Source organism: Scyliorhinus torazame, chromosome 10, assembly GCF_047496885.1.
Source record: "Scyliorhinus torazame isolate Kashiwa2021f chromosome 10, sScyTor2.1, whole genome shotgun sequence".
Taxonomy (NCBI): domain Eukaryota; kingdom Metazoa; phylum Chordata; class Chondrichthyes; order Carcharhiniformes; family Scyliorhinidae; genus Scyliorhinus; species Scyliorhinus torazame.
This window is the reverse complement of record NC_092716.1, coordinates 231479726-231495683: the sequence shown is the minus strand read 5'-3', so window position 1 is coordinate 231495683 and position 15958 is coordinate 231479726. Positions and strand designations below refer to the sequence as shown.

General features: G+C 46.1%; 1 protein-coding gene across 8 annotated transcripts in view; it reads right to left on the bottom strand.

The window, feature by feature from the left end:
- LOC140384654 (serine/threonine-protein kinase BRSK2-like) overlaps positions 1 to 15958 on the bottom strand; it is a 1379643-nt gene that overhangs the window by 891351 nt on the left and 472334 nt on the right. For all 8 annotated transcript variants that reach the window (XM_072466558.1, XM_072466560.1, XM_072466561.1 and 5 more), the window contains exon 2: positions 5054 to 5148. In XM_072466558.1, the coding sequence (XP_072322659.1) occupies positions 5054 to 5148 (95 nt within the window). The remainder of the gene's footprint in view (positions 1 to 5053; positions 5149 to 15958) is intronic.

Below are 15958 nucleotides of genomic sequence, written 5' to 3'. Positions count from 1 at the left end.
GTTGCTTCACAGCTCCAGGGAGGTTGGAATCCCTTCTCTGTAAACATTTAAATCAGTTCAGTGGCTTTACCAAGTACTTTGGCATCCGGTAGATCCCCTGAGCAGCTTTTAAACCAGGTTTACAACACAATGGATTTTACACTCCCTTCACCCAGAACGTCAGATCCCCAGATTGGCCATTTTTTAATGGCTATTTACAGAATGGGCAATGAATGTTAGCTTAGCCAGCATCACCCATATGATGTCAATGAATTTTTTTAATGCTCGTACCTTGGAAGTTACCCACCCACCCCCCAAGAAGCACTAAGGGGTATCCAAGCACCCCTCAGAAGCCCCATGCAGGAATGGAGGGAGAAGTTTGGACATCTGATGAGCAATAGGCCTGTACCTGGAACCTTCCGAAAAAGTCTCCAACTCTGAGTTAGAGTCAGCGATTTTGGATGGTTCCGACTCACTTACCTGAACACTTACCCAGGAAAGGTTAGAAGGATTAAAACCAGTTCTAATTCCTGGGTAACTATACTACTGCCCCCAAATCCCCACTGGATACCACCCCCCGATCAAGTTACCCCATCCTGACCCCGATCCTCGGACTTGCCCCCGACCCTCCGATTACCCGCAGTCCCCCCAACCGCCAATTTACCCCACCACCACCGACTTCCCCGACCCACGCTATCCCCTCATCCACCCACACACCACCCTGCCCCATTACCCACCCACTTGCCACCCTGCCCTGTTACCCACCCACCTGTCATCCTATCCCTTCACAGCTTTAGGAACACTGGATAATGTCCCAGTAGGTTGCCAGAATCATGATCAGGGTCCTGACATTTTCCAACGCTGGAGCAGGGGGGTTGGGTTGAAGGAGTTTGAAGGAGTGAAACAAAAGTGATGTAAGTAGGTAGACGGCTGCTCATGGGAAACTAAGGAGGATGTATGAAATGATCAGTGACCAGAGCTGGCCAGTGAAAGGAGAAGGACTTTAGTCAATGAAAAATCTGTGGCAACCGGTTTTTCCACAGCAATTCAAATTCCCAATGCCTAAAACGAGGATTATGATATAAAGCTGTAGCTCTGTTAATCTAAATAAAAACCTGCTTCGTGGAGGCATTAGACAAACATGGATACAGAGTCAGAGTAGGATATAATAAGGGTGGGTTTTAAATGAGAATGCAGGGACGAAGTGGAGGGTTTTCGGAGGCAAATCCCAATCATGCAGTCTGAACAGCTGAAGGCACATCTAACTTCCGCAGGGTGAAAGGGAGAATGCACAGAGTCATAGGACAGAATCAGAGGAATGGACAGTTCAAAGAGCAGGGAGTACAGGGCTGGAGGAGGTGGCAGCAGAGGCTGCAAAAAGATCTCCATTTTTTCTCGCAGGAATGTTACTTCCACCCCTCCGTGTGCCTCAATCGGCTAATTGTGTTTTCTTTGTAAATGGTTCACATTTTGGTAATATTTCCACACATTTTTTGTTCCAAAATGGACCTGGGAGAGGGAGTGAAATATAATGGCAATGTGAGGTATACTCATGATTCGGTTATATGCACTCAGAATAATCAAATTCTAAGCCCCATAAATGCACAAAACATTCAAACACCTTTCCCCAGAATCACCGAATTGTTACAGTGTAGAAGGCGGCCATTCAGTCCATCGTGTTGGCACCAGTTCTCCAAATGTGTATTATGACTTAAGGTGAATGGTGGAAGATATAGGGGGGATGTCAGAGGTAGGTTCTTTACCCAGAGAGTAGTGGGGGCATGGAATGCACTGCCTGTGGAAGTAGTTGAGTCGGAAACATTAGGGACCTTCAAGCAGCTATTAGATAGGTACATGGATTACGGTAAAATGATATAGTGTAGATTTATTTGTTCTTAAGGGCAGCACGGTAGCATTGTGGATAGCACAATTGCTTCACAGCTCCAGGGTCCCAGGTTCGATTCCGGCTTGGGTCACCATCTGTGCGGAGTCTGCACATCCTCCCCGTGTCTGCGTGGTTTCCTCCGGGTGCTCCGGTTTCCTCCCACAGTCCAAAGATGTGCAGGTTAGGTGGATTGGCCATGATAAATTGCCCTTAGTGTCCAAAATTGTCCTTAGTGTTGGGTGGAGGTGTTGACTTTGGGTAGGGTGCTCTTTCCAAGAGCCGGTGCAGACTCAATGGGCCGAATGGCCTCCTTCTGCACTGTAAATTCAATGATAATCTATGATTAATCTAGGACAAAGGTTCGGCACAACATCGTGGGCCGAAGGGCCTGTTCTGTGCTGTATTTTTCTATGTTCTATGACTTAGTGCTATACCCCTGACTTTTCCCAGTATCCCTTCACATTGTTTCTATGCAAATAATCATCTAATTTCCTCTTGAATGCCTGAATTGAACCTGCCTCCATCACATTTCCAGGCAGCGCTTTCCAGACCTGGACGACTCAATTTATGAAAATGCTTTCTTTCACATCACTTTTGCCTCTTTTGCTTTAAATCTGTGCCCACTCATTCCTGATCCTTTTACGAGCAGGAACAGTTTCTCCCTATCCACTCTGTCCAACTCTCCTCTAAGCCTTCTTCTCTCCAAGGAGAACAGTCCCAGCCTCTCCAATCTATCCTCATAACTGCAGTTTCTTATCCCCGGAAGCATTCTTGTCAACCTCTTCAGCACTCTCTCCAATACATTCATATCATAGAATCATAGAACAGAAGGATGCCATTCAGCCCATCTTGTCCATGCCTGCCCGAGGACACAGGATACCTTTCCTATCGTGTAGTACCCAGAACTGTCCACAATAATTCAGCTGAGATCTAACTAGTATCTTGTATAAATTCAGCATAACCTCCTTGTTCTTGTACTCTATTCCTCTATTGAAGCCCAGAACACGATATACTTCATTAACTGCTCTTGCCACCTGCCCTTCCACTTGATGATGTTTGCACATATACACCCTGATCCCTTTGCTCCTGCACCCCTTAAGAATTGTACCCCTTATTTTATATTGTTGGTCCATGTTCTTCCTACTAAAATGCATCACCTCACCCTTCTCCGCATTGAACTTCATCTGCCACCTTTCTGCCCAATCCACCCACTTGTCTTCGTTTCGTACCATCCCCAAACTTGAAATTGTCCCCTGCACACCAAGGTCTAGATCATTAATATATATCAGGAAAAGCAAGGGCCCCAATACTGACCATTGGCGAACTCTACTACAAACCTTCCTCTAGCCCTGAGTAAATTGGCTATCGCTCAGCCAATTTTGTGTCTGTGTTGCTACTGTCCATGAATAATCCTAATCGGCCGTACTCCTTTTACCACCTTTTTAATATTCGTATGCCTTTGGCATTTTGTTTCATGTTGGCTGCAACGTATGTGCATATGAACCCAAAAAGATATCGGCGGTACAAACCAAATATCTAACAGTAGATAATTAGATTCAGAATTTGTCCCCTTCATTCACTTCTGATTATTGAGTTCTGATAATAGTGGGATAAATTCCATAATCAATGTGCCTGGGCAATTTCTGTCAACTAATGCATAACCAAATTATTTACATCAACATTTAGGAGCAGGAGGAATGTAAATCAAAACTGAGCTCCACATGAAGAAACGTAGCTTTCAATGCCCATTCATCGAAAAATACTCAGAAGGATGTAAAGCAGTATCATCCTTCACAGCAATTCCACACCACCTAACGCAAGAATAAGTCTAGCTGTATATTTGCTAATGTTGGTTATTTCAACTTTAATGTGGTCGTGTAAAATTAAATAACTGTTACTATCTAATGCTGTCACAGGGCACTGATCTTCAACTGCATAAAATTGGTAGTGAATTGGCAATTAGCTGACCGAAGATGCTTGTACGTGTGATTGTACTGGCAAGAGGGCCAAGGATGTCTGCTATTAGAACATAAAGCTTTGAAATGTCCCCTGGGGAAAGAGGCAGAAAATGGGATTAGAGTAGATAGCTCCAGCTGAAGAACTAGCACCGGCACAGGTGTGACAGGCGAAGTGACCTCCTTCTGTGCTGTAAGCTTCTCGGGCTTAATGAGTGTAAGGGGATCACACTGCGGCATCAATCACATGATGAGGCTTACTCCGATCAAAAATCATCTTAGCCAATTAGACCGTTCTTGTTACTTCGTTCTATGTTAATCTACCCCGTAACTCTGCTAAAGTCTGAGTAATGTTCGTTTGAACTTTAAGTGGTCCCTTCAATGCTAAGTTTTTATTTTTCATTACTGTGGCATAGCTTCTAAAGTGTCCACCTCCTTGTATTTTATTCCAGCTGTGAATTACGACAAGAGAAACTCACTAAAGAACAATGGATACAGAATTCATTGGTCATGTGGCACAGCCTGAATGAAACAATAGCAAACACTGATAATGTCCTCATACTATGCATAGCACTGGGGGAAAGAGGTATAAAGCAGATTTTCAATATCCGAAGCTCTGCTGTCAGTCAGAACTGTTTATGAGGTTTACCGTGTTATCTCAACTCCCTTGGTTTAATGAGTTCCTTCGAGCTCCCTCACAAATATCCACAATAAACTGGGCTGTTTCCATCTGCGTTTTAATTTCACAAATTCTGTGTCAGCCTATTTGTCATGATAAGAAACCTCTTGCATGCTTTACCCTGTCAATAATTCTACCAGCATGCACATGCTAGGTGCGAAGACTAAACAATGTGAATTTCCCAAAGCTCCGTTCTGCAAATATTTTGCCCTGTGTAAATTTCCCAATGTGCTGTGTTTTTGGGAGTAGAAAGCCATCCATTAATAGTAAACCTGAGGCACTGGATACAAAACGTAGTATCTGCAAAATGTAAAAACACTTCAAAATAAAACAGTTTATTACACTATACCCACCAGGTACAAGTTCATGGTGTATTTTCCAACAAGGTTAATACTGCATTTGAATCAATGATGTCACTACAATAATTATGGATTCATCTGCAGGTACAGTATGGGTTATGACCATTAATTGTTTAATATAATGAATAAAATTAATTTTGCTAAGGTGCATCCTGAAAGCGGAGAAATTTATTGAAGCCTTCCAGTAGGCCATTACCTTCATTAGCACCGATTCACTGAGCTTCTCCCTGTTGACAATCTTTATCGCGACCTTTTGACATGTTACACAGTGGACTCCAAGCTTCACCAATCCTATTGTAAGAAAAACATAGGAGAAAGGACTAATTAAGAACAATTAAAAACCGTTTCAATATTGGACCATCAAAGATATTCATAATTATGTTACGAACTACTTTAATAAAACAAATCTTTAAAAGCATTCAAATGCCTAAATATCCCAGAGATACTGCCCTTGCCTTGCGGGGTGGGGGGGACCAGAGTCTGCATATACTTATGCTACATTTGGGAAAGATGCTAGCAAAGTTTAAAATGTCGACATAACTCAGTGAACAGCCTTTCATGGACACAGATTACAGAGCAGAGATCTGCTCTGGAGTGAGATTAGTTTTCAGTCCAATGTACACAGTAAGTCATTTCAGCAATTCTATTGAGTTCTAACCAGAGAGCTTTACCTTTGAACGAACGCAATTACTTCAAGCAAGTTATCAGACAATAGTACCTGCCTCTTCTAAATTTGATTTGAGTGTATTTTTCCCTTTTGACCTGATTCTCATTCTTAATCTCTCATTCAACCATCAGATATCCATTGGAGAGATGGTGGCATTAGACAATCGGTATTCACATACTGGCAGTTCACGAAAGGTTTTCTTTATTTCTTTAGGAGCGAATGCACAGAACACTCAACGGTACAGCTGGCAGTCAGCATGACAGGCTTTGCTTCAGGAGGGGGTTAGGCAACTGCATGACATTTTAGATGTCGTATACTACATGAAAAAACTTCCAGATTTAGGTTGCAGGCGGCAATGGCCTACCATCTGTTACATCGAGCATTCAAACATGGCAACATCTCCTGGACTTTTCGCTCTGATTAGCCCCCAAAATTCAAAGATTTCAAAATGGTAGCCTGCCATTTAATTCAACATTTCAGCATAACTGTACCACAAGAGCAACATGGTGCCATTTTCTCCTGAGAAAATTGCCTCACAACTGATGTATGTATGCCCGTTTATTCTGAAGCATTGCAACGCAGGTATTTTTGTTTGCTTGTTCTCACTACTTACAAGATACGTTTGGTGGAACTGATCTGCTATTAACTTAGCTCTGCAACCGTGCAAACGACCAGTCCACCTGCGTTTGCACCATGTCAGGCTTGAAGCCACCTTATATTGAGATTTCTGCGGTCAAATTATGGAATTCCTTGCCCAGTGAAGCAGTAGAGGCTCCTTCATTAAATGTTTTCAAGATAAAGATAGATAGTTTTTTGAAGAATAAAGGGATTAAGGGTTATGGTGTTCGGGCTGGAAAGTGGAGCTGAGCCCACAAAAGATCAGCCATGATCTCATTGAATGGCGGAGCAGGCTCGAGGGGCCAGATGGCCTACTCCTGCTCCTAGCTCTTATGAGAGAAAGTTTCTTCACTTTGTCAGCATCAGCACAGCCAATATGTTTCAGGCATTCCAAGCGACATTCGGAAGGTCTAAATGGGTATAACCCTACCTCAATAATAATAGAATAGGAAGAGGAGCAGCAGAGATAGGAAGCTGTGAGAGTGAAGTGCCAAGTCAGAGTGGATTAACAGATTGAAGTCGCAAGCACAACAACATATCAGCATTCAAGATGGTACGGTAATTCTTAATAATTCATACTTCATCAGTGACAACAATGGTTTTGTGACCAAATCTTGAATACTGCCTAAACTGACATCTTGGTGACAGTTGTGTAAATTAACCTTAGCTACCGGCATTAGCAATGGTGCTGACTGGTTCCTAGTTGCGCCTAGAAGTGAGATGCCAAAAGGCGTGGAGGTACAAATGTCAGGAATCTGGGGCGGGATTCTCCGACTCCCCCCCGCCGGGTCGGAGAATCGCCGGGGGTCGGCGTGAATTCCGCCCCCGCTGGCTGCCGAATTCTCCGGTGCCGGGGTTTTGGCAGGGGCGGGAATCACGGCGCAACGGTCGGCGGCTGCTGGCAGTGGCCCCCCCCGGCGATTCTCCGGCCCGCAATGGGCCGAGTGGCCGCCCGTTTTTGGCGGGTCCCGCCGGCGTTAATCACAACAGGTCCTTACCGGCGGGACCTGGCTCCACGGGCGGCCTGCAGAGTCCTCGGGAGGGCGCGGGGGGATCTGGCCCCGGGGGGGTGCCCCCAAGGTGGCCTGGCCCACGATCGGGGACCACCGATCCGCGGGCGGGCCTGTGCCGTGGGGGGCACTCTTTCCCTCCGCACCGGCCGCTGTCAACCTCCGCCATGGCCGCTCCGGAGAAGAATCCCCCTGCGCATGGGCTGGGATGACACCAGCACACGCTGGCGTTCCTGCGCATGCGCCAACTCGCACCGGCCGGCGGAGGCCCTTTGGTGCCGGTTGGCGTGGCGCCAGGCCCTCCCGCGCCAGCTGGTGCGGCGCCAAACATTTTGCGCCAGCCTAGCCCCTGAAGGTGTGGAGGATTCCGCACCTTACGGAGCGGCTCGACGCCGGAGTGGTTCGCGGCACTCCTCGCCGCTGGAGTGGCCTGCCCCGCCGGTTCGCGGAGAATCCCACCGCTGAAGTGCAAAAGCGTGAATTTAAACCCAGATTGAACTGAGATAGTGTCATTGAGGTGTACAGCATAGACAAGGTCGCTCAGCCCATCGCATTAGGACCAATCGAAAACAACCACCGAATATTCTAATCCTGTTTTCCAGCACTTGGCCCACTCCCTTGTATGACTTGGCATCGCAAGTGCACATCTAAATACTTTTAAAATATTATGAGGGTCTCTGCCTCCACCACTCTTCAGGCAGCGAGTTCCAGACTCCCTCCACACTCTGGGTGAAAGGTTTCTCCTCACATGCCCTCTAAAACTCCTGCCCCATACCTTAAATCTATGCCCTCTTATTGATCCCTCAACCAAGCCAAAAGTTTTTTTCCGGTCTTCTCCATCGAGGCCTCTCATAATTTTATACATCTCAATGATGTCCCCCCTCGGTCTCCTCTGCTCCAAGGAAAACAGCCCCTCTCTATCCAATCTCTCTTAAAACTCTCCTTCCCAGGCACCATCCTGGTAAATCTCCTCTGCACCCTTTCCAGTGCTATCACATCCCTCCGATAATGTCGATTCCAGAACTCTAGCTGTGGCCTAACCAACGTTTCCTGCACAACCTCCCTACTCTTAAACTCTATGCCTTGACTATATGCCTTCTTAACCACTTCATCACCTTAAGAGACTGGTGTACATGCACACCAAAGTCCATCTGATCTTCAGTGCTTCCCAGAGTCCTGCCATTCATCATGTATTACCTTGCCTTGTTTGCATCATGTCACACTTATCTGCATTGAATTCCATTTGCCACTGATCAGCCCATTCGACCAGCCAGTCTATATCCTCCTGTAATCTAAGGCTGTCCTCACTATTTACCACCCCACCAATTTTCGTACAATCCACGAACATACTGATCAACCTCCTACATTCATGTCTAAATCATTTATATAAACCATAAATAGTAAGGGCCCCAACACTGATCCCTACAGGGCCCCACTGACACAGGCTTCCAGTCAGAAAAACACTCCTGGACCATCACCCTCTGCTTCCTGCCACTCAACCAATTCTGGATCCAATTTTCCAAATTTCCTTGGATCCCATTGGGTCTTAGCTTCGTTATCAGTCTCCCATGTGGGACCTTATCAAAAGCTTTGCTGCAGTCCAAATAGACTGTGTCAAATGAATTGCCCTCATCTACACACCTGGTCACCTCTTCGAAAAATGCAATCTAGTTGGTCAGACATGACCTGCCTTTAACAAAATCATGTTGACTGTTCTTGATTAATCTCTGCCTCTCCAAATGCAAATTTATTCTGTCTCTCAGAATTGCTTCCAATAGTTTCCCCACCACTGAGGTTAGACTGACTGGCCTGTAATCCCTGGTTTACCCCTTCCTCCCTTCTTGAATAATGGTATCACACCGGCTATCCTCCAGTCCTCTGGCAACTCTCCTGTGGCCAGAGAGGAATTGAAAATGATTGCCTGCGCCCCCGCTATTTCCTCCCTTGCCTCACTCAACAGCCTGGGATACATTTGATACGGCCTTGAGGTTTGTCTACTTATAAGTCTGCCAACCACTCAGAACCTCCTCTCTGAATATATTAATTTATTTAATTTTGTCACAGTTCTTCTCCCTGATTTATATACCCACATAGTCCCTCACACGAGTGAACACAGAGACAATGGGCGGGATTCTGTGATCCTGAGGCTAAGTGTTGACGCCGTATGAAACGCCGTCGCGTTTCTCGACGGTGTCAACAGGGCCTCAGGATCAGCAATTCTGGCCGCTACAGGTGGCCAGCACGGCATTGGAACGGTTCACGCCGCTCCAGCTGCTGATCCTGTCGTGAACTTGGCGCCACGGGATTGGCGCATGCGCAGTGCCTCCGGCGCCAACGCGCACATGCACAGTTGCTCCCTTCAACGCGCCGACCCCGACGCAACCTGGCGCAGGGCTACAAGGGCCGGCGCGGAGGAAAGGAGGCCGATTAGTGGGCCCCGATCGCGGGCCAGATCAGAGGCCCCCCCCGGGGTCGGACCCCCCCCCCTCCACACAGACCACCCCCCGACCCTTCCACACCGAGTTCCCGCCCGCTGACAGCAGGTGTGGACGGCGCCGGCCGGACTCAGGATTTTTACGACGGCCGCTCGGCCCATCCGGGCCGCGAATCGGCGATCCAGCCATGTAGAGCGGCACCCAACCAGCACCATGCCAGCCACACCAGCGTCGGGGCGGCGTGGCGTGATTCGCGCCGGTCACGGGGATTCTCCGGCCCGGCCCCGGGCTGAGAGAATCCCGCCCAACGTATTCATTTACAACCCTACCTACGTCCTCCAGCTCCACACACAAATTATCACTGTGGTCCATATGGACCCTACTCTTTCCCTCGTTAGCCTTTTACCCTTAATGTACTTGTAAAACAACTTAGGATATTTCTTTATTTTACCTGCCTCTTTTCCCTCCAGGATGAATGTTTTGAGCCTTCTTGACTTTACAACAAAAAACCCCATTAAACAGCAATGGAGTAGGTCGGAGAAGAATATACCATTTTAACATTAACTTCTAGTGACAATTGGTGTTATTACATTTATGCTTGTTTTTCTCTATTTCTTACATTTTGTCAAAGGCAAATGAGATCTGACAGACCTTTCGATTCAAGTTCCATTGGTAGGATTCAGTGAATGGGTTCTTGCACAATTTTGACATAAATCTAAACTACAATCCTCATCTTGGAATGTAAGTGAGCAAAAACCTTGAGTATAATGAGGTGAAAGACAGTGAGGGAATCTGAAGTTTGGGGAAGATTTTCCTCTGATGATGTACAAACACCAGGGTGAGGGCTTTCAATCATTAAGTCTATCCTGTCGTGAGAAATTACTTTGTTTCGCACTTCTCACAAGCTAATTTTGATTCTTTGAATTGCAGATTACTCAGAATGCACATCAGTATTTTTAATGCTTGTAAAACATGTTTTTAAGAAGCTCATTCAGTGATATAGATAAAGATCAACTGCTATTCTGCATTAAATGTGTACACCAATGCCATCAAAAAGGGCCGGACATTTTTGAGTCCTTCAAACAAAAATGAACCTGCTGAGCTTTCAGTGGAATAGGTATAGTGGATATGGCTCCAGTCTTAAGTTTCATTTCTTGTCCCTACTGTGACAAAATGTCATACTTTTCAATATTTCCCCAATATCACGGTGTTACACTGTGAAACAGGCTTGTATGTGTGCGCAGCTAATTTAAACGGGAGACTGCAAGCTTAAAACATCAAAAAGGGTTCAGGTGTGAACGCAAGCATTTTGAAGTGGAGATGAGCAGGGCTAAAATGAGATACTAGTGAGCAGCATGAATGGAAATTTGCATCAGGAAGATAAGGTGGGAGGATGACTTGAAGTTCAGAAATTATTTCAAAAGGAAAGTGTACAATTGGCAACGATCGTAAATGAATAAAATAAAGTATTAAGCGTATTTTTACCCCAAAGGCAGTAGCCATGAAAATAGCATGAAAGATCTGTATATATTTTGGGAAAAGGAACATCCAAAGGGATGTATAAACAGGTGTATAGATTAAAAGGGAAAAACATATTTAATGAGCGATGGAAGGCTGTATAGATAGGTATGGCTATGGGCTCACATTTAATCTGCTCTGAAACAGGCCTGTGAAGAAAACAGCCTGCAGCCACCCTCAGAGAAGAGGGTTTTGATACAATTTTGGTTATCCAGTATTGAATGAAAGAGGGAGAAGCTTGTGCAATACATCCCCTGAAGCAATAGTGAATGTTTGGGGTCACCTGACTGGACTGTTTATATATCGAACTCAATGTGGACTGTTGCCTAAAAGGGGTGCTTAGCTCAGAGTTTAACAAAGTAGAAACCTTTTTGGAAATGTTTGTAGAGCTACTGTTAACTATCTAAATGTAATCTTATGTTTACATTTTCTTTTTTTTTTAAATAAATGATTAAAGTTAATATGTCACATTTCCAAAAGTTGTTTCAAATTCTTGGTCCTGACTTCAGTGCAGAAACATTTTCATAATGAAATACAAATTGCAATTCATTGTGACAGCTTTTCCAAGTCTCCCTTTTGGGATTTCGGCAGACCAGCAATTACCACCTATCATGTCATGGCAATACATTTACCACATAAAGGCTGAATCCATGATGAAAATTACTTGCTGCATGTTCTGATCCTTGTGTGCTTTAAGTGCGCGTTGATGGCTCTATTTGATGATGCTTCAAGTGCAGAGATTATTCCTGCCCATGTACTGATGCAGTGCTGGTATTAACGATATAGCCCACATATCGGCAGCATGGTTGCACAGTGGTTAGCACTGTTGCATCACAGCTCCAGAGTCCCAGGTTCGATTCCTGGCTTGGGTCACTGTCTGTGCAGAGTCTGCATGTTCGCCCCGTGTCTGCGTGCGTTTCCTCCGGGTGCTTTGGTTTCCTCCCACAGTCCAACGATGTGCAGGTGAGGTAGATTGGCCATTCTAAATTGCCCTTAGTGTTGTGGTATTATCAGGTATTACGGGACCTGAGAGGCTGAAGTGCAATTGGTTAAACCTAGGGGTTTTACCATTGGCTATAGAGTATGGTGGCTCCGCCCCGATAGGCGGGGTATAAGAACCCGGGCCATCCCAGCAGCCCTCATTCTGTACCTGAGCTGCTGGGGAACACTTCTAGCTTATTAAAGCCTTCAGTTGTACTACAACCTCGTTTTAGTAGTTATTGATCGTGCATCAATTTAATAAGCTAGAAAGTAGAAAGGATGGACCTCCGAATCTGCAACTCAGTCCCCATGCGACGAACTCAGCGGCGATCTTTAAGCACTGGCTGGCGTGTTTTAAAGGCTACCTGGAGACGGCTGAAGGCACACCCTCAGGGGAGCAGAAACTGCATGTCCTGCACTCAAGGGTAAGCCCAGAGATCTACACCCTCATCGAGGAGGCGGAAGATTTTGATGCAGCAATTGAACTTTTAAAATGACACTATATTCGCCCAGTAAATCAGGTCTACGCTCGTCACCTGCTTGCAACAAGACAACAAAACCCCAGGGAATCGTTGGAGGAATTCTACTGCACGCTATTGGTGCTGGGCAGAAGCTGTGGCTGCCCGCAAGTTTCGGCGAGCGAGCACACGGAACTTCTAGTCCGGGATGCCTTTGTAGTAGGTATGAGCTCTTCAGAAATCCGCCAGCGTCTTTTAGAGAAAGACACCCTGGGACTTAGGGAGGCACGGGCCCATGGACGTTGCCTCCAAGAAATAACAGATGCATGTAGAAATGGTACAGCAGTTATCATGGGGGATTTTAATCTACATGTTGATTGGTTTAACCAGGTCGGTCAAGGCAGCCTTGAGGAGGAGTTTATAGAATGTATCCGCGATAGTTTCCTCGAATAGTATGTAATGGAACCTACGAGGGAACAAGCGGTCCTAGATCTGGTCCTGTGTAATGAGACAGGATTGATTCAGGATCTCATAGTTAGGGATCCTCTCGGAAGGAGCGATCACAATATGGTGGAATTTAAAATACAGATGGAGGGTGAGAAGGTAAAATCAAGCACTAGTGTTTTGTGCTTAAACAAAGGAGATTACAATGGGATGAGAGAAGAACTAGCTAAGGTAGACTGGGAGCAAAGACTTTATTGTGAAACAATTGAGGAACAGTGGAGAACCTTCCAAGTGATTTTTCACAGTGCCCAGCAAAGGTTTATACCAACAAAAAGGAAGGACGGTAAAAAGAGGGAAAATCGACTGTGGATATCTAAGGAAATAAGGGAGAGTATCAAATTGAAGGAAAAAACATACAAAGTAGCAAAGATCAGTGGGAGACTAGAGGACTGGGAAATCTTTAGGGGGCAACAGAAAGCTACTAAAAAAGCTATAAAGAAGAGTAAGATAGATTATGAGAGTAAACTTGCTCAGAATATGAAAACAGATAGTAAAAGTTTCTACAAATACATAAAACAAAAAAGAGTGGCTAAGGTAAATATTGGTCCTTTAGAGGATGAGAAGGGAGATTTAATAATGGGAGATGAGGAAATGGCTGAGGAAATGAACAGGTTTTTTGGGTCGGTCTTCACAGTGGAAGACACAAATAACATGCCAGTGACTGATGGAAATGAGGCTATGACAGGTGAGGACCTTGAGAGGATTGATATCACCAAGGAGGTAGTGATGGGCAAGCTAATGGGGCTAAAGGTAGACAAGTCTCCTGGCCCTGATGGAATGCATCCCAGAGTGCTAAAAGAGATGGCTAGGGAAATTGCAAATGCGCTAGTGATAATTTACCAAAATTCACTAGACTCTGGGGTGGTCCCAGCGGATTGGAAATTAGCAAACGTGACACCACTGTTTAAAAAAGGAGGCAGAAAGTGGGTAATTATAGGCCAGTGAGCTTAACTTCGGTAGTAGGGAAGATGCTGGAATCTATCATCAAGGAAGAAATAGCGAGGCATCTGGATGGAAATTGTCCCATTGGACAGACGCAGCATGGGTTCATAAAGGGCAGGTCGTGCCTAACTAATTTAGTGGAATTTTTTGAGGACATTAACAGTGCGGTAGATAACGGGGAGCCAATGGATGTGGTATATCTGGATTTCCAGAAAGCCTTTGACAAGGTGCCACACAAAAGGTTGTTGCATAAGATAAAGATGCATGGCATTAAGGGGAAAGTAGGAGCATGGATACAGGATTGGTTAATTAATAGAAAGCAAAGAGTGGGGATTAATGGGTGTTTCTCTGGTTGGCAATCAGTAGCTAGTGGTGTCCCTCAGGGATCAGTGTTGGGCCCACAACTGTTCACAATTTACATAGATGATTTGGAGTTGGGGACCAAGGGCAAGTTTGCAGATGACACTAAGATAAGTGGCAAAGCAAAAAGTGCAGAGGATACTGGAAGTCTGCAGAGGGATTTGGACAGGCTAAGTGAATGGGCTAGGGTCTGGCAGATGGAATACAATGTTGACAAATGTGAGGTTATCCATTTTGGTAAGAATAACGGCAAAAGGGATTATTATTTAAATGATAAAAAATTAAAACATGCTGCTGTGCAGAGAGATCTGGGTGTGCTAGTGCATGAGTCGCATCAGGTGCAACAGGTGATTAAGAAGGCAAATGGAATTTTGTCCTTCATTGCTAGAGGGATGGAGTTTAAGACTAGGGAGGTTATGCTGCAATTGTATAAGGTGTTAGTGAGGCCACACCTGGAGTATTGTGTTCAGTTTTGGTCTCCTTACTTGAGAAAGGATGTACTGGCACTGGAGGGTGTGCAGAGGAGATTCACTAGGTTAATCCCAGAGCTGAAGGGGTTGGATTACGAGGAGAGGTTGAGTAGACTGGGACTGTACTCGTTGGAATTTAGAAGGATGAGGGGGGATCTTATAGAAACATATAAGATTATGAAGGGAATAGATAGGATAGATGCGGGCAGGTTGTTTCCACTGGCGGGTGAAAGCAGAACTAGGGGGCATAGCCTCAAAATAAGGGGAAGTAGATTTAGGACTGAGTTTAGGAGGAACTTCTTCACCCAAAGGGTTGTGAATCTATGGAATTCCTTGCCCAATGAAGCAGTAGAGGCTCCTTCATTAAATGTTTTTAAGATAAAGATAGATAGTTTTTTGAAGAATAAAGGGATTAAGGGTTATGGTGTTCGGGCCGGAAAGTGGAGCTGAGTCCACAAAAGATCAGCCATGATCTCATTGAATGGCGGAGCAGGCTCAAGGGGCCAGATGGCCTACTCCTGCTCCTAGTTCTTATGTTCTTATGTTCTAAGAACGCCCGATCCTACGCGCCCAACCGCACGGCGGCCCCCTGGGCAGCGTGGAATCCCGCAGCGGCCGCCCCAGAGACCTTCCCCGCTTCCCCGCAGGCCTGTGCTGTAAGGCGGCCCGCCAACCCCAATGGACCCCGCTGCTTCTTTTGCGGGCAGGAAAAACACCCCCACCAGCGCTGCCCGGCCCGCACATCCATCTGCAGGGGGTGCAGCAAAAAGGGCCATTTCGTGGGGGTCTGCCAGGCACGAGCGGTGGCCGCGGTCTCCAGCGGCGACTCTGGACCGGCACAGCAAACCTCTCCAGGCGCCCCGGGCGGCCAGCGGTCGCCGCCACCCCCGTATCCCAGGCCCACGTGCGGACCCCGGGCGCTGCCATCTTGTCCCTCGGACACCACGCTGGACGGACGGGTGTAGCCATTTTGTCCACCCCCGACCACCATGTGCTACCAATGGGAGACGCCATCTTGGATGCCCCAGGACCCCAGCTCGGCCGACCACACACTGCCTGAACAAAATCCACAATTACTGCGTCTGGCCTCGGTGACCCTGGACCAAACTCGACCTCGAACACTCTCAACAGCAACGAC